The sequence below is a fragment of the Drosophila mauritiana genome, chromosome 2R (genome assembly GCF_004382145.1).
Source record: "Drosophila mauritiana strain mau12 chromosome 2R, ASM438214v1, whole genome shotgun sequence".
Lineage (NCBI taxonomy): Eukaryota > Metazoa > Arthropoda > Insecta > Diptera > Drosophilidae > Drosophila > Drosophila mauritiana.
The window spans coordinates 11304439-11323346 of record NC_046668.1 but is presented as its reverse complement, the minus strand read 5'-3'; the positions used below and the strand labels follow the sequence as shown (position 1 = coordinate 11323346).

Here is an 18908-nt window from a genome sequence, read left to right as displayed (position 1 = left end):
TCTGCTCGGGACGCAGGACTCTTCGAGCGGTTACAGACAAATAAATCACAGAGCAAACGCCACACAAACTGACATGACCGGACCAACCTACCAGCCAGTCAAATGGAAAGGAGGAAAATGGAAAGGAAACCAACCAGATGCACATGCAACCGCAGGCAGCCCGAAATGAACCCGAAAACCATGGGGAAATACGGGAAATCGGGTGACGGGGAAATCGGGGAATCCGGATTGCGGGCAGGAAAATGATGTATGGATTTTTTAACGCCGCTGATTGTCTGCGCAATCGCCGGAGCCACATGGAGCTCCCAATGCATCACATCGAACAGTAGCCCCGCTTATTCGGTAGGATGATTCGGTTCCGAAGGATTCCAAATCCGATGCCTGGCTTCCAGCGCCGTAATCAGCGCCGCATGTGGGGAGCATTGGACCCCCAACATGTGCTCAAAATGTGTTGCATCCACAACAGCATTAATTATAAATTGATTTCTGCTCTCATGCAAACCCACCATTATCTGCAACGCGGCAAAAACAATTCGATTTGGCAACATACTTAGTTCCATCATTGCAGTCCATCCAATGAAAGTTGTTTATTGGAAAGATTGATAGATACAGTAATCATCTGTGGTACTTGCAACTATAAGTTGCAGTAAGCAACTAAGTTGCTACTAAGCCCATTGTATAACTTTCCATTAAAGTACTTGTTTTGCATTTCGAAACTTAATTATTTTTGCTTAGTTTATACTAATTTGTCCTAATAAAATCACCATATACCCTATACCCCACTGTTTCCTTAGCTCCTCACCTCTCGTTTTCCCGTGACCCCCACTCCAATCAGCAATTAGCAGCCAATACGGTTTGGCCAAATTTACGAGCTGCACCCGGGATGCCGGAGTACGTGCCAGCAGAGCTCTTCCATCCATCCGTCGACTCATCCATCCATTTGCTCAGCGATTTCTCCAGCGGAGGCGGTGCGATATCTTCTCCCCAAAGACGCTGGGAAAATGTTTTTATTTATACTTTGCGGCCAGTCACGCACATTCGCTGGTCATAAAGTGTCGCCGAGTGGAGTCAAAGTTCCCCTATCGAACGGTGGCTCCTTCAAATGGGGGCCTCCAAAAATACCCACGTGCCACACTTCGCTCTTTTATTATTGTTTTCCCATCTTATTTATTATCCAACTTTGGTTGCGCGCCTTTTGTTAACATAACTTAACCGAATACCAAATTGGAAATTTGTTGGCCTCCGCGATTCTTGTTTATCTGGGGTAAAATTAATTTCCATTTAATGTGGCAAACGGTCTTGTTGACACTTGGTCCAATAACCTATGGGTAAACTGGGGTATTCATTTGGTTGGACGTGCCGCTTTTGACGGCGACTAAATGGAATTGATGGAGCTGACTAAATAACATTCACTACTTCAGTGGTAAGTAAAGATATACAGAAGCATATCTTTGAAATAGATATCACCGAATTAGAAACCATGTGCTTTTAACGCTTAAGCTCTATATTTTATAGATAACCTTTCAAAACAGTTGACCCTTCTATCCACTCCTTTCAAGATATATTTTTATTAAGAATTCTAATAGCAGAATTTAAGCTATCTTTAGGCCAAAGTTTTCGATCTCAAATCGTTAGCTTTTTGCACTTTCAATCCGCAACCGAATAGATACAAGACAAGAGTACTACTTATCCCTTGGATCGCAAACATTTAGCTGAACTCATTAACACACAATGCGGCCATAAACAAACAACAAATGCTACCGACCAGAGTCGAAAGTTGAGAAAAGGAAGGAAGTAGAGCCGCCAAACGGAACCATCTGTCCCGATGGCGAAACTTGAGTGACAACAGGAACATTGTTTTGGCCAAAAAGAAAAAAAAAAGAATAAAAGGAAGAGGCCAGCAAAAAGAGTTGAATTGAATGAGTTGCGGAGGGAAGTTATTAAAAAGCGATAAACCCAGAGCAAAACGCATTTGGCGAATTGTTGAACACCTTGTGGATGGCCTCCCTTGGCCAAGCGGCCGAGCGCAGTTACCGCGAATTATGGAATTCTTATGCTAAAATAATGGACCCACAACACCGGACTCGGAGCAGAAGTGAAGCCACCAAGCTAGTGGTTCATCGATCAGTAATAAATTTGTTGCGTACACCGGGGGTACAAACCAAAAAAACAGAAAAAAACAGAATATGGAGCGGGAGCATGTCGCGCGTTTGTTTCATTTCTTTAATTCATGAGCAGGATCGGCGTTCTGGACCAACTGTTCCTGCTCCGCCGATCGAAGGTGAGGTGCTTTGGCCAACTGTTGAAAGTCAATAGTATGGGTGCCCCTCCCCCCCGTTCATTGTATAATAGCGCAAAAGGCACACAAGCTCGTCCATCCGGTTGAAAAGAGTGAAATGGAGGTAGGGGAGTCACTGTTCCCGGACAAAGTCACGGTTGCAGTTGCAACGCCAGAAGTCACAGGAGCCTGGCGTCTTATTTATGACTTGTGCCACCACTTGGCTACTATCTCAGATTTGTGTTTTCATTAATTATGCAAGAGATTCCTTTTGGGGCTTTCATTTCATTTCGTTTCGTTTTTGTTTTGTTTTGATTCGGGTCGTGCTGGGTCGTTTTGGATGATAAATAGCCCGAGATTAATAAGGCGCCTGGCTAAATGGCGTGGAAAGCATTCAAAGTCGACGATTATGAAATTTGGCCGCTTATCTGATTGTGTTTCGTTGCTTAATCGGAATGAAATCATTAGCAGATGGGAACATAAACTAATTAAAGTTTATATCAACTCCCAAATTCTTACCTTTATCGAACCGCTCCCTTAGAAACGCACACTCAGTTTATTGATTGTATTCAAATTGTGTTTGTTTTTTATTTTATTTATCTTTTTTTATTGGGTTTTCTGCTTTGCTTTTTTCTCAATTTGATTTTCGTTATCCTAGTTTGTTGAAGTTTGCAAAAATCGAAGTTTAAACAAAATAAATTCTAACTTTGTTGTTGCTTTAAGTGTATGTCAAAGTTCGCGTTAACTATACAAGAAATGTCGATTATTAAACGTTACCAACGCTGATTACGAATACCATTATATATTTATGTGTATATTTATATATATAGTGTATATAGTCATTATTGTATGTGTCTAAATTGCTGATATGGGATGCTAAACTTACAAAATCAAATTACGCGGAAAAAATGGTCTCGAATGCGCGAAAAATCGTTTGTTTACAAGGTGTTTTTAAGCTTACGAATTATAGTTTAACGTTAAACATTATGGTAAAATTAAATTAAATTTCAAAATCCTTTGCGTTTGTTATTGTTTTGCTCACACAGAAACACAGACACTGCAGTTTTGCTTAAGAAGCGCTCTCAAAATCCCGACCCAAAGTCGCACATTGTATTCGATCCGGGGTGTCGTCCTTAGATCTTCCAGGACAAGGTTTATACACTCGCCGAAGGACCTCGGCGCCCTCCATCTCCAGGTGGCGTTTAGAACCAGTAAAGATCCTTCGACGATTCCTGTACTTGCGCCACCTGCGCTTCTAGGCCTGGAAAATAAATAGGATGGGTTTATAAGAAAACTTGAGCTATTGCTTTGAGATAGCTGCTTTATACATATATCTATGATTTGATGTAATATATAAAGAATGTATTGATAACAGAATGGCTAACTAGTTATCCTTTATATCACTGTTATAGGTACAACATACTGTAGTACTTTCTTTATAATTGAACTACACTAATGAGCAAGCAAATCATTCAAAATTATGTTGTATATATTACCGCTTAACTAATATTGTTGTCCCTTTGAATTGTATCTTTTTCAACGACTTAAATGTAGTAAACTAAAACCCTGCTCATAGGCTCACCTGCCATTGTGGGATAGCTGGAGTACTCCAGGGCGTGGGCCGTCTGCTGGTCGTGGTGCAGCCTGTAAGACACGAGAAGCCGGCGAGAGGTCAGGACGTGGTCTGTGTGTTGCCCGATCGGGGGATCGACTCACCTGGAACCGTGGCTGGCGTACTGCTGGGGCAGCCTCAAGAGACTGCCGTACTGGGCCATGTTGTGGTGGTAGGCGTGGGCGTGGGCCGCATGGGCGTGGGCTGCGTGGGCATAGGAACCATAGTGGGCCGCATGCGGCACCCACGGATCGGTGGCGTAGCCGGTGTCCGTCGCGGTGCCATACAAGTCGCTAACCTGCAAGCAGATATCCGATCGGATTACAACTTATTTAGCATGGATGTGCAGGAGCAACAGGATCGGAGGCTCCTTCCAGTCGAAATTGCCTCACGTACCGCCAGCAATCGGCAACTAGCAACTGGCTACTGACCACTTGGTAGTGGCATTGTTATTGGTTATGGGACTTGGGTGGGTGCTCACCTGGTGGTGTGTGGGCGCGGGTATGGGGTGCACGTAATTGCTGTTCCAGAACGACGGTGGGAAATTTCGATTCGACATCGGGCTGCTGCTCTCTGCAATTGCAAAATGGGGGAAATGTTTAGGGCAAATGTATAATGATAATGTTTAACAAGTTATTGTTAAATCGCGCTAAGATTATCAGGACAATGGAGCAAAAATAGTGGAGGAAAATCCTCAAACATCTATTAGCAGGTAAGGAAAATAAAGTAATAAACATATTATTATGTTTCCTTCACATTTGCTTACTTTACTTTGTTGTTAAACAAACACAACCTATGCTGTTTCAGTGTTGCATGTATCTTAAGATACTACCACTACCAATATAGTTAAAAGAAACATCTTTTATACAGATAAATAGATAGCTGAAGAAGGTGTATATGTATCTTTTTCATTGAATTTTCGCCAGAAAATATACTCGAAGGAGGTGCTATGCTTTTGCCTCTCGGGGCAATTTCCATTCACTTGCGGCAATGATTAACTGGCAAGCCGGCAGATGAACGAGTCTTGGGGGATTCTGTGGCTCGGCTACGGGATTGGTTGGGCCCTCTCCACGGAGTCCCAGTCTGAATCTCCGCCTCGGTGGCGGCGCCATGGCCTGTTGCAAATAACTGAGCGGAATGTTTTCGGTTGTCGTTCGTGCTCGTTGTCGCGCTGTTGTTCAGGATCATCACTTGTATTAAATGGTTGTAAATCTACGCGTTTATGAAATCGCGCGACGCCGCCAACAAGATGCAGAAGGAGCAGGAGCCGGGCAAGACATCTCCATTATGTGTAATGGAGCTCCCTCAGGAGACCGGGCGCCCAAAAATAGCAACTGCAATTGAGCGGCAGGAGATACCAAAAACTTGCATAGGCTTGCATTTGCGTTGACAACATTCCAAACTCGATTCGAGAGAAAAATATCCAACAACTGGAGAGCAGTTTTGAGGATGCGGACGAGGACGAGGCTGGAGGATGTGGATGTGGATGTGGATGTGCTTGTGGGGATGTGTAATGTTTGTGCTTGGCTGCCGTCGCGATTCGACAACTTTGGCCGGCACGTTGGCGAGTGTGCCATGCATGCTGATGACGATGAGCATGAGGATGAGGATGCGGATGATGATGGTGATGGTGCGGCTGGGTTACTGAATACTGGATACGGGATGCCATGCCGCGTGCCTTTTTTTTCCGTACCAGAAGCCAGAAGTCGTCATCATCCCATTGCCATTCACTCACTCGCTCAGCTGAGGCCGTGGAATTCCCATTAATGTGCAAACAAGCAGACTGCCAAAGATATTTCCTCTCCAGCTCCTTCAGTTAGCATTTCACTTTCAGCCAGCGGCTTCAAAAGCGAAAGCCGCACTACCTGTCCCCACCTTTCACCTTTTGGCCTAATGAAGAGAGCGTGGCGATTTATGACCCGATAAGGTTCGATCGCCAGCGTTGACGCATAGTGCGTTCCTGCACAGAGAAAACTAACCTAATCCTCTATGAACATTCTAAATCAAGTATAGAGTATTCAAACTAAAATCAAAACAACAGTAGTTTTATCATGTTTAAACTATAGTGGGTTTCAATTAGAAACAAACAAGTATAATCCTTATATATTATATATTTATTTTGTTATTAAAGTAAAATCTAAATTGTTCTAATTTCCTTTAGAGCACAATATTTTTCCATGTGTCCCTGCACTTGTATCCGTATCTGCAAACGTATCTTCAAATGTATCTGTATCTCTATCTGTTTCGGTTTCTGTTTTGTATTTCGGAAAGACGTTTCTCCTGCCTGCAGCGGGTGCCAAGGAATTTTAAATCGAATTCTTTGGGCATCTAATTAAATGCTCCTCGCGGCAGAGAAACAAAATGAAAATAATACGAAAGACTGCCCTGATGAATCGGGTATTTTTTGATCGAGAAACGGATCGGGAAACGGGGGAAAGCGGAGAAAAGTGCAAGCGTGCCGTTCCTACCGCTCTGCTATCTCGTCATCTTCTGCGATGCCCTCTTTTGGTTCGGATCGGTTCGGTTCGATACGATTCGGTTCGTTTTGTTTGGCTTCACTGTGCGGAGCAGTTAATTGAAATGCATTTTAAAATCGTAATGAGGAATCTATGCGGCATTCGGCATTGCCACCGTCCGACAACAGCAACAACAACTGGCACCCAAAGCAACAACAGCAGCATCGACCGCATCGCATTCCGGCGACATTTCATAGCACATTCCAACTAGCGATATATACATACATATATATATATATACATCTGGGCATATAGCACATACATATAGACGCGGCGCATTGCATTTCAAAAAAAAATGTATATAAATGTTGAATAGTTTTAAGCGCACAAATGTAAATGTTCAACTGTGTGCGCGCGCTGCTCTCAAATAGACAAATGACCAAAATGAACTTTAAATACCATTAAGCAGACAACAAAAAACGGGCAAAAACAAGAGGCGTAAAAGTAAACAAATTCAAACCAAAACCCATTCGCATTTTAAAACTGTATTTTAAGGGGCAGTTCTAAAATGGGCAATGTGTGCCAGTGTGCGGCAGTTGGCGAAAAAATGCCAACGTCACCCTAATATTAGGAATTTTCCTGAATCCGAATCACCCTACTGCATTTGGTGACAACTTGAATATTTGGTTATTAAATATTTTGAAGTTCGAACTTTATACGAATTTCTGAACTACAAAAGTAATGATTTCTTGAAAACCTAATAGCAATCCTCTACTTAACTTATAATTTATAAAAAAGTGTTAATTTATCTGAATCATAAATAAAAATGTATGTATCGTTACATATAATTTGTCCATATCTGCCTTAATAAGCATTCAAACAAGTTATTTCATTTAGTATTTGCTTATTTGTTGGCCAGTTAATTGGTTCCAGGAAACTTTACTGGCTTTGATTTAAATTTTGGCGAACCAATCACTGTAAATTCGTAGTTAAGCAGCCTGTGGAAAATTTCCAATTATCGCATAACGAATGGGGGGGAATTGAATGGAAACTGAATTTTCGCACAATCAAAGTGGTGGCATTTCCTCAAAGCGGAAAGGAAATTGGGCAAATCGGTGGGGGAAAATCGAGGCAATGGCAGCCACAGAAACTCAATAAAATCCCAGGTTTAACTGCAATTGGCGGTGTGGCAAAGGAATATGCCACAAAGTGCTCCAATCGAGGGGGCGGCAACCGGATAATCACCCAGTGGGCGTTGCACGTACGCAACATTAGCATTAAGAGGCATTTCGACTGCCAACACCTGTTCGGCATTCAAATGCGAGGATAATGGAATAGATTGATTGAGCAATGGACACCAGTTAGCAGAGCAGCATAGCATAGATACTCACAATGAAAATCTTCACTTGACAAGGCCGAATTCGTTATGGCTGGGCAAAACTGCAACAGGGCAATTAAAATTAAAAACAAAACAAAAAATAAGCAACACACATGTTGGGTTATTTTTATATATATACATATATATGTATAAACGTTGATCCGTGTTGCACATAGTGTGCAGCAGATAGACGGACAGGCAAAACAGACAGGCATGAACAAACGAAACGTTTATCTTCATTAAAGGAGGTAATTAATTTTGAAATCGAAAGAACAAGCGAGTGGCAAGTGGCAACTTGATTTATTTGTTTTATTGTGCGCCCGTTTTTGGTGTGAGTGCTTGTGAGTGTTCGCATTCACATTCACACTCACACTCACATTCACAGACATTTCACAAACTTGTGGAGGGGATAAAACAAAGTGCCATACTAAAGTGTTTTTATCTTATAAACGAATGGCTGACAATGAGTGGAGGCGAAAATTTAAATATTTTGCATAGTTTTCGAAGGAAAAGATGTATTAAAGGCGAGCATCTTAATGAAATCTTAATATTTAAGACACATTTTTATTCGATTTAAATTCATGTCGTATTCCCAATATTTTGATATATCACTTAAACTTTGGGTATATCCACACACCAAAGCATTAATTTTGCACTTTTAAAAGTTTAAAGGCATATCGATTTGTTGGGAAAACTTCTTCATCATTTTCGAAAGGCTAAATGAGGCTACTGCCCCAAACATATACTCACACTCCCAAAGTTTACACACATTAACCGACATATTCCCCATCGATACAAGGTCATCAGTTGAGTTTGGGGTAGCACAAGAAGTGCTTCCAGACATTAAAACCACTTCACAAAAATGAAAATTGTGTATTTTTCTTTGTTAGATTTAGCCACCTCATTCTTTCCCACACACTAATGCATTCCGAAAGGCATAATTTGCCTGTTGTAAATTTTCCGAGAACATTTTAATAACTTTGCTGGAACTGCTGGCTCGTTTTTCACCTAATTATGCCCCCATTTTGGGGGCACAAGTGGGACAGTGCCGCAAATCGAGGCAAACACGCAAACTGACAGCCGGGACAAGTACATGACACGAGCTTTGATCACAACTCACTGGAGCCAACGAATGAGTGAAAAATGGGTAGGGGGAGCATGGAAAACATGCTGATTATCATCCTGCACTAACACAAATACCAGTTCTTATTTTAAATGCTTGAGAAAGCCTATATAGACTATGATCATTTAAATCTAATTCATTTAACCAAAGGAAAATTTGTATGATTTAACTATGATAGAATTATGCAGTAGAGGAGATTCAACTCCATATCACACTTTTACTGTGGTCAATTGATAAGTTATCATATTTTTTTTAGCAGCGCACTTACCTTTAGAATCCTTGTTGTTGTAGTTGAGGGCGCGGGAGAAGTGCTCGTCCACCTGGCTGGCCGTGTCGCCCGAGTAGTTGGTGAACACAACGCAAGAGGCCGATAGATACTGAGCCTGTCCCTGGCCACTGCCGGCCAATCCGCCGCCTCCGCTGCCCATCGGCGCCTCCAGAGCTGGCAGATTCTTGGGTATTGCTCCCGTGCCGCCTCCGTCGCCGCCCCCCGAACCCGTTCCGCCCGCTGAGGATGGACCGCCCGTCGCTCCGCCGCCACCGTGCAGCGGATGGCTGTGCGAGTGGGCGTGGCGCGGGGAGTCCGGACCGGAGGAGCAGGATGATTCATTATGATGCTGATGTTGTTGGGAGCCCACCAGGCGTGCTGGGAAATCAGAGAGGGCGAGAAGAAAAGCCGAGCGGAAAAACTATTAAATAATCGCAAAATAATGGCGAATTCGCCAACGGGAAAAATATGATATAATTTATTGAATGCTAACTGGTTTGGAATGCGAGTGCTTCGTCGGAAATTTCAAGAATTTTCAAATTAATTAGCTACGAGTGTGCGATGACTATCGGGCTTTTTAACTCGCATGAATTTTCAGTGAGCTGCCAAAAAATAAATGTTATGCAAACATTGACATTGACAATATTAATGAAAACACGCACATGAAAACCCAAAAAAAAGGCATTGTTTTAAAGCGAACGAACACGTGCAAACAAAGTGTTTAGCTAATGAATTATTAATTACATCTAGAGCGACTTTACTTTCATTTTGGTAGTAATACTTTTGAGATTAGTTTCACCTTTGGAGCTGAACTTTATAATGTACTAATTGAGACACTAATGTATTAATTAGTGGAAGGGCTAAATGGGTCAGATCTCTAAAGTTAAATAAATCAACACATCGATTTTTAAAATATTATTCTCATTATAAGCTCTTTCGTTAGTAACTAATTAAGGAAAGTCGCGGTTTTAGTTCCACTAAAGTTAAAACTAGAGAATAACTTTATATTCTGATAGTTTGAAATGACTTTTGTAAAGTTTAAAGATCGCCATCATAGGTGGTGTACCCAAGTGATCCTAGCTCACCTTCAGCTTCGCTGCGCGGCACGATGAGGTCCTCTTCTTTGGTTTGGTGCGTATGCGTGTGTGTGTGCGAGTGCGGGTGCGTGTGTGCGTGGGCGAGGGAGTGTGCGTGCGTCCTGTGCGAACCGTGCAGCGAGTGTCCCGCCGCTCCGCTCAGCACCGGACTCATTCCCAGCCCCACGCTCCCGACACTACTGCTCCCGGGCACCACATTGCTGCCAAGCAGTCCGCTCGCCGGTCCGCCGCCCAGTCCTCCCAGGCCGCCCAGTCCACCGCCTCCGATTCCGCCGGAGGAGCTGGCCTGGTTCGCTGCGACCGCCACTGCCGCCGCTGCACTGTTGTGGGCCGCCGCTGCCACCGCCGCAGCGGCATTCGCGCTCACCGAGGGCGGCAGGATGGGGCTGCAGGGCGAGTGGGAGCTGCCCGAGGCACTCGATGAGGCGGCCAAGTTGACGCCCGAGGAGGAGTACAAATCCTGGTTGAACTGAAAATGTAAAAAAGTTATTAGTTCATTTGTTATCAACAATTTTAAAAGTAAGACAGCTAAGAGATTCCTAATGAACAGTGAAATTTAAGTTCTAATCAGTTGAGAATGGGTTCTTACGGATGGATGATGTTATATAAGATTTAATGCAGTTAAAATAGTAAACGTGTATATCTAATTTTCTAGTAAGTTACTTATAATACCTTTATAACGTTGATTTGGGAAAAATATGAATCATACTAATGAACTACATACCTAGTTCTTTACAATGAACAAAAGTAGTGATTCTTATCGGAGATAGTTTTTTCATTTTGAATTCAAATCTTTCTTTTAATAGTATTAGACTATATTGTAGTTTGAACAGCTTTAATCACGCTCCCCTTTGAAACTATATTTCTGGATTCATAAGTGGATATTCCCGGCAGATTCACGAAAGGCCGGCGACGGGCGAGTAATGAGTTATGAGACGCGTTGCAGCAAATTGAAAATGACACAATAAGAAAATTTATGTTGATGGAAAACGCGAGTGAGGCCATTAAATTTACGAGCGTTTGGCGCATATTATCACGGACTCGGGCCAAGGTTGCACCGCTCCAAATGGGTAAATGGGCTGGGGAAAAGGGGGACGTTCGAGTTTGGGGAGGAGGTGCACTGAAACTGAAATAGGAGAGCGGCCAGAAGGCGATAATCACGCCGCAATCTTCTGCTTAGCGGACTGTCAAACATAATGCGGCGCTGGCGACGATTTACGAGCAACACCTTCGACCATCCCCCCTCCTAATGAGCCCATTAGTGGCTCCCTAGCTGATAACCCCATGGCAATCGTTGCCCTGCCCCTGCCCCTGCCTCTGCTATGCCACATTTGCAGCCGAAAATCGTTCTAAATTTAAGCATTAACTTCCAGTCGAGCGGGGCGAACCACGACCCCTGCCCTGCTCCATTTCGTAGGCGCATGCCAATTATGATCGTGTCTAAGGGTTAATAATGGGTTAACCGGGCACGAACCATTTCAAGAAGAGTGCAACGCGTCCACGGACAGCAGCCCTGATTTACGAGCCAAGTATCTGGTAGATACAACAGCTGGCTGGCCCGTTAGGAGGCATGCCACTTAATTAGACGAAAGCGCTGAGTCAGCCGAAAGATACTTGCTAATAGATACAGATACAAATTGATTGAGATACAGCTGCGGCAAAAGCTGCAGCATCACAGGCACTTGCCGCAAATATGTGGCAGATCGAGTATCTCCATCTGTCACCTGGCTTAAGCACATAATCAATGCGTTCCGCCTTATCGGCCAACACTATCAGCGACGACAGTCCAAATTGGAGGGCGGAATCCTCCGGTTGCGGAACCCGAATCGCGAATACCAAGTGCAGTAGCGTAGGCGAAACAATGCCCAGATACAGATACAAAACGCACGGTCGCAAACGCATCGGCAGATGTATCTGCACGGCAATCAGCGCACAGAAAGAAATATCTGGCATATACATATATGAATCTTTTAAACAAAGCTATGACTCTGTAAAGAGTGTGGTCACAATTTAAAATGAAATGTCAAAATGCGCTGATTCACAGGTATCTTGAAGTACGAAGTTTTATAATGATTATCATGAAAAATGAAAAGAAATTTTGCGTAATAAGAAAGATAGTTTCATATAAAGCTCATAAGTGCAGTAATTATCATGTTCAGTTCAATGTAGATACCCTGTTCAATAATTAATTAAATGTATCTGAGCAACGTATCATTTTCCGGTGTACTTGTATCTGTATCTGCTGCAGTGTTATTAGCTGCAGGCGATATTTCGGTTATGCCGAGCAGTCAGACCTTCGATCACACGGCATAAATCACCGGGAATCGCCAGACGAACCAGCGACAAAATTTCGGAGCCCCAAAACTTTTGGCTTTTTTTTGGTTTTTTGTTTTTTTGAATTCAGCTCCCTGGTTTATCTGCGATCGGTTGACAAAAGGCCCCAAGGATCGAATCGGTATGGTTATGTTATGGCGTTGTAGGCGAGGAGAGCTGGAAGATCGGCAAGAACTAATGGCGATACACACAATAAATTAACCGAGCGGCCGAAGGTTTTTGTTTGTTTATTTGTTTTAGTTTAACTTTAGGTTTCGGGACTGGCTGGCTGGCCAAAGTGTCGAAAGGGCGGACGAGGATTGTGCGTTTGTGGGACGAAATAAACCGGTCATCCAGCTGAGGAGCCAAAGCTGCTGACTCAATCTGCGATTGGCCTTCCATGGCGGTGGAGCAGAAAGGAGCAGAAAGGAGCAACCGAAGCCGCAATATCCAGGCGGGTTTATCGCGGTCCCTCTTTATGGGCATGCAAAAGCATAGAATCAGAATCGTGTCGTATCGGTTACTTACATAAAAGGCCAATTTCGATTTGGTGCCGCGGCCTTGTATAATTGGAACTTGCGACACAAGAATTTCTTTGTGCCCCAGCGGCAGCAGCAACGGCAACTGCCTCATGGATATATTGGCCGCACTGCCACAGTCGCCTTTTGACCATGGTCGGCCGGAGTTTTGGCCCTCGAAACTGGACACTGGAAACCTGGGATCGTGAGAACTTTTCTGTACTTGTCACAGAAATCACAGCGAAATCTTCGAAATCAATGTTAGCAAAAAGCGGGAGAGGCGAAACAAAGCCAACATTGAGTCGCGGAATTCCTTGAAATGTTGCCCCTTTAGTTGGGCAACTTCTCTTCTTTTTCTTCGGTTCTTTATTGTTTTTGGGTTTCCCAAATCGATTTGCGTTCTGCGTGAATTCTTATGATTTGTTAGAAGCGTCTAATTATTCAGCCGCCAAAACCGTCCAAACAAATTGACGCAGCCAACACAGTAGCTTTCGTTGGCCTTGGCCAAACGTGCAAAGAGGTATCCATCAATCAGCGGTGGCCAAGTGACTCATCCTCGGTGCTTTCCCTCCTTTAAGTGCTCCTCCTGCAACTGGTTCTTGGTTAAAAGGAGACGAACGAACAAGAGTCTTTACAAAACGTTTTCTGATTTTCCTTTTGGCCACTCGGTGTTTATGCAAAGCGAGCCACTTTGTGCTGGCTAACAGAAACTGGAGTTGCACAAATGGGATTCCAGTTTTGAATTGCGCTTGCACAAAGAGGCTTTACTCCTTCAATTTATTTTTTGCAATTACAAATGTGAGCTTAAACGCATGAAATACAAAATATAAGTATTTAAGAACGCTTAAACTACTAAATCATGTCGTTCCTTTTTAAAAGATGTTTTTGTGGATAACTGACAATTTCCATAAATAGCTTTGACTAATTAAGATTCTAAGCAAGTTATTCAATTGCTTCTGTTTAACAGACGAGGTTTCTTATCATTTCAAGAAATGGTTTTTACTAAAAAACAGTTATGTCAGCAATTTCCACTACTAACTTGGAGTTACAAAAAGTACAGAGAATTGTAAATTTGGAAATGTTTAACACCTTGGTACGTGCGTTAGCCACAAAAACCGCAACGCCTTAAACTCGAAAATTCGCTAGCCAAAAATGTTCAAGATACAAATTTGGTCAGCAACACTTTTGCTGGTCGGTTTCAGCTCATTTCTTTGATATTTTATGAAATTAGTGAGTAATTAGTATTTAATAGATCTAATAAGTTAAATAATCTCAAATTATTGTGATTTCTGTGAGTCGACCTTTATATACGGTGTTGTTTTACTATCTATTAGATTCTTTTTTTTCAGTATTTATTTCAAATTTCTAATTTTAAATCCTAAATTTATTACTTATAAAAAAGAGAAATTGTTATTGCCACCAGTTTTTGATGTTTCGCTGAGATTTTGATTAATTGAATGGTATTCCTGAGGATAAATAAACCAATAATTAACAAATCTTATAAACGATAAACTATTTTTCGAGTAATTTTTCGAATATTAACTGTCGAACTGAATAAGTAAAACTCGTCTGTCTAAAATTCCATATTTTTTGTGACCACATTCACATGACTATCATTATTTACTTAATTCTGATATCGAATTCCCACTATTAGTTTAATATCCAATCCCTAAAAGCAGCCAACGTTCAAAAGGGTTAAATGGTTGACTATCTGAAACTAAACAACTGTTCTTCTTCTGATTTTACTGACTGCTTGGAGTTTAAGCCAAGTACAAGCCAATTCAACTCAATCTAATCTTTAAAATGTGATGCTTTTAAGTAATATTGCTTTGAAAGCAATTTTGTTGGCTCGAGGAATTAGCCGAATACAGTTGTTTTGGCCTGATTACCCGGCCAAATATTCGAAGTTCGGGAGGCAAATCGAATCGAATGGAATCGAATGGCTTGCGGTACTCACCCTCTCATACTGGTAGAACGATCGACTTGGTCCAGCGCGCCCGTACAGATATGGATAGTAGGCACCGTACATAACTTCGGGGCAGGACACTGCCATTGTCGCAGTGGCAAGCGCACTTGCAACTGCAACTGCCACTCACTGCCACACACACACTGGCACTGGCACTGCACTCACACTGGCTCACTGCTTTTGCGGTTTGGCGATGGATGGTAGTTAAATTGGTATTGTCACTTGAGCGGGGAATTGTGATACCAATACGCGTGGTTCCAATTGGATTCGTAATCGTATCGGTGGCTTGAAATTGAATGCTCTCTCTGAGGAGAGCGAGATAGATGGATAGATAGATAGAGAGCGCGCGGGGCGGGAAGGGGGCTAAAACTTGGAGTAATTATAAAACCGGCTTTCAAGTCAAGGCGTGTTTTCTTGTGTTGTTGTTGTTTTTCTTGTAGTTTTTCTGCAGCAGTTGTAGTATTTATTTCTTTTGTTGGCTGGCAAAATTCCTGGAATGAAAACTCCGCTCGGCTAATTATATTTACATATTGTAAAACACCATCGCGTTTGTATCAGCAGCAGCTATAATTGCTTTTCGTCCGTTTTTTTGTTTATGTTTCTGTTGTTTTTCGCAAACTTCTTTCTATGCATTTGCCATTCCCGTTGGTGGGTAATTTCCTTTTCTTTTCGACTCAGTTTCCTCCCCTCGTCGCTCTTCGACTTTCTTCACTTGCTTCTTTCTTCTTTGTTTGCTTGTGCAGGCAATTGCAATTATCATTTCCACATTGTTGATTGCTGTTAGTCGTTGTTTTCTATTTTTTTCTGTTTTTTTCCCTTTGGCGTTGGAACGTCAATTTCGTTTCTCATCCGCGTTTCCGACGAAGAATTGCCAACTGGAAGGAAAATGGAGAAAAGTGCAGGAGAAGGCATTAACAATTTGCTAATTGTGGTAAGAAATTCAAAGCTGAAGAGCCAATTTCTGGCATTTATGTTAAAACCGACTTTAATGATGTGACTATTTGAACCGTAAATGTGTGTTGAATAGCAATTGCATGTAAACAAACCATCATCAAGTCTGAAAATGGCTATAAAAAACCACAAACGAAAGCTTTCACATTTAAAGTAATAATGATCAAAATAAAAACCAATAAACTGGCTCATAAACTGTTTTATAAACGAAGTGAATAAAAACTTGTTCAATAAATCCGTCGGAAAATAAGAAATTACTTTAATTGGCTTTAATTCTTGGCTTTAGCTTTTAGATATATCTTGAATTAAATCGCAAATTAATATGCTAACCTGCTTTGTAGAATGGAAATAAATAATTGTTGTAATTTTGACTATTGCTTGATGTAATAACGGCAGGAGAGAACGCCAAACGTTGAACAAACTATTTGATTGAACACAGAAAAAGCTACTGAAATATATGAAAATATATTTAGGTTCCGACGGCAACAGGAATCATTTTTAAATTAAACTCCGTCGGGACATGGGAATAAGAAATTTAATTTTTTTCAAAAAGCTTATCTGTCACAAAAAATATTCGTAATTTAATGATAAATCCTATAATTGTAACTATCACATATCACATAAAATGACTATAGCTCCATAATGTTCCCGTTACAAAAAACGAAAGATATTTGACAACCCTTTTTTAAGCCTTAACTGTTTAGAGCTTTTGACGTTGTACCTTTTTACAAATCAATTAAAAAGTATAGGAACAATATAACCAATTAAGTGTACATAATAAATTAACCTTAACAATTTCAGACGTTTAGCTTAATATGCATAATAAAATAAAATGCAAATCGATAAAGTTGGCAAATTATTATAATTATAATGCCACCAGAAGGAAAACGACTGCGCTCCAATTGGACATTTAATTTATCGAACCCGTACTTACCACTTGAATGTTTTTAGTGTAATCCAATAAGATGTTCAGTGTTGCTTGCGTAAATCAACTCGATTCTCGTTACAGTGCACTTTTGGCAAAATATTCAACAATTTCACAACTCTTGTCAAGGTAAAACTTGACTTAATTTTCGTTTGATCGTTTTGTTGTTGTTGTTAATTTGAATAGTAATTAAAGTGATACGCGCTGGGGAATTCGCACGTGAATTCTTGAGATTTTGGCGCAGGGGCTTCTGCGATTATTTTTAACCGAAAACGAGCAGCAAACATTTGGTCGGCGCACTCAATGAAAATATTTTCGCTAAATCCACAAAATGCCGAATTCCATAAATTCTTGGCGGCCCGAGAGCGAGAGTGAGAGAGGCAGATAGAGCGGAGCAAAAACGAGACGGAGAACGGCACTATTTTGGCAATTGCAGCATCCGCGGAAATCTCTATTTCTATAATTATTATTCTGCTTTGCGATGTGGCACTTGGAAAACAAATGAACTGCACTTGCCGCGATCACTCATTGGGATTTTGGTTTTGTTTCGTTTTAATTTTTCGATATTCTCGTTCACGCTGAAATCGAAAATCCGAAAATCGAAATCCCGCGCGGCGGTGAGAGAAAAACACGGAGAGCTCCGGCTGCCGCTCAATCGGAAGAGAAAAAACAAACTGGCAAAAGGAGCGGTAAATCCAATGCATTTGCGGGCAGCGCGACAGCAGCGCAGTCGCCGCGGCATTGAAAACAAAATGGCAATTTCTTGTATCGGGCCATCTCCGTCGCACGGCAATCATGGGACCGCTGTGGGAGCGGGACAACTAGTGTGCTGCAGTTGCCAAGCACCGCCCACTTGATTGCTGCCGCATTCAGCGTTGTGTTGTTGTTTCCAGGTTTCCAACTAACGATGCCACATCGGTGTGAAAATAAAATGGAGTGCGTCTCAATTGTGTCCTCAAGTAGACGAAACTCCTGCTGTTTCTCTCTGATTTTAAAGTTCGACAAACAGATTGAAAGGAATTCGCATTCATCCGGGGCCTTCTACTTCGTCCTTTTGTTCCTTTCCTTGCCTTTCCGCAATGAAAAGTATGCGCCAACTGTGTCAACAGTGTTTGCAGTGCCCCCGCAATCCTTGTTTTCCAGACCCCTTCCAAGCCTCCAGCACTCCTCAACCGCGAAGTTTCCGTATTGATAATAATCTGATTGCAAATGAATACAATTTATTGTGCTGTTCATTCGCCTTCATTTCGCCGCGGATTGTGTGTTGACAAGGTGTGGATGCGAAAAAGTGAAAGACGATCTACTACACCTTTAATTGTTAGATTGTCGATAGGAACGTGTAAAAACGCTGAAAAATCGGTGGTTAATATCAAAATGGATTGCATCGTGTTAGCATGGAAGGTAGCCCCACAAGAGATCATATAGGATCTAAACTTAGGTTTTCATTTACAAATTCCAGGAAAGTCGGTTTTAGTGCCAGCTAATATGTTTTGATTACTGCTTATATTTATTGCTTTGTCCTTACGAAATATCGAAATTTATTTTAAAGTGCAAAAAGTTATTTAAGCAATGTTGTAAAATGTTGTGGGAGACTTCTATAATTACGGAGAAAGGTAGAAATAAAACAATGTTTATGTGGGAGTTTAACCTGAGAAAGAAATTTCCAGATAAAGAAGACATGGCCGACGGGACTTTGAGTGGTGACTATTTAAGGGATTCTCAAAGTAGTTAAGGTAGTCAGTCTTATAGATGATCACCAATAAAAATATAATGGTTAGTACTCAGCCTGTATCAAAAACTAAATTTCTAAATCCTAATGCCCGATAATAATATGTTTTGCTCCGCCCTCAAGAAAAGATAATATCACTTTTTTATTTTGAAAATTATGATAATATTCTCTTATACTAAAATCCAATACTACATATACTACAAATCAAAAGTAGTGAACTATTGCTTTGGTTTCAACCTTTTAAATAAATCATTAATAAAACTCATTGACCAAGTGCATATGGATAAACTATAA

The 18908-nt window shown here is 41.6% G+C and overlaps 1 protein-coding gene across 1 annotated transcript; it reads right to left on the bottom strand.

Moving 5' to 3' along the window:
• Positions 1-2895: 2895 nt before the first annotated feature.
• On the bottom strand, positions 2896-17063 carry LOC117137886 (protein vestigial). Its single transcript, XM_033299616.1, has 8 exons — positions 16895-17063; positions 15001-15884; positions 10201-10681; positions 9116-9493; positions 4372-4463; positions 3995-4188; positions 3861-3922; positions 2896-3539 (listed from the first exon to the last, which is right to left on the bottom strand). Exons 2-8 carry the CDS (start codon positions 15094-15096, stop codon positions 3481-3483), a joined length of 1362 nt encoding a protein of 453 aa, XP_033155507.1. The 5' UTR covers positions 15097-15884; positions 16895-17063; the 3' UTR covers positions 2896-3480.
• Between the last annotated feature and the right edge of the window lie 1845 nt (positions 17064-18908).

Bases quoted from the DNA above. Each gene is read 5' to 3' on its own strand.
- LOC117137886 (XM_033299616.1), bottom strand. From the start codon at position 15,096: ATGGCAGTGTCCTGCCCCGAAGTTATGTACGGTGCCTACTATCCATAT. The intron at 9,494-10,200 runs GTGAGCTAGGAT...CTGATTTCCCAG, and splicing joins GCCGCGCAGCGAAGCTGAAG to CACGCCTGGTGGGCTCCCAA. The intron at 3,923-3,994 runs GTGAGTCGATCC...CGTGTCTTACAG, and splicing joins TACGCCAGCCACGGTTCCAG to GCTGCACCACGACCAGCAGA.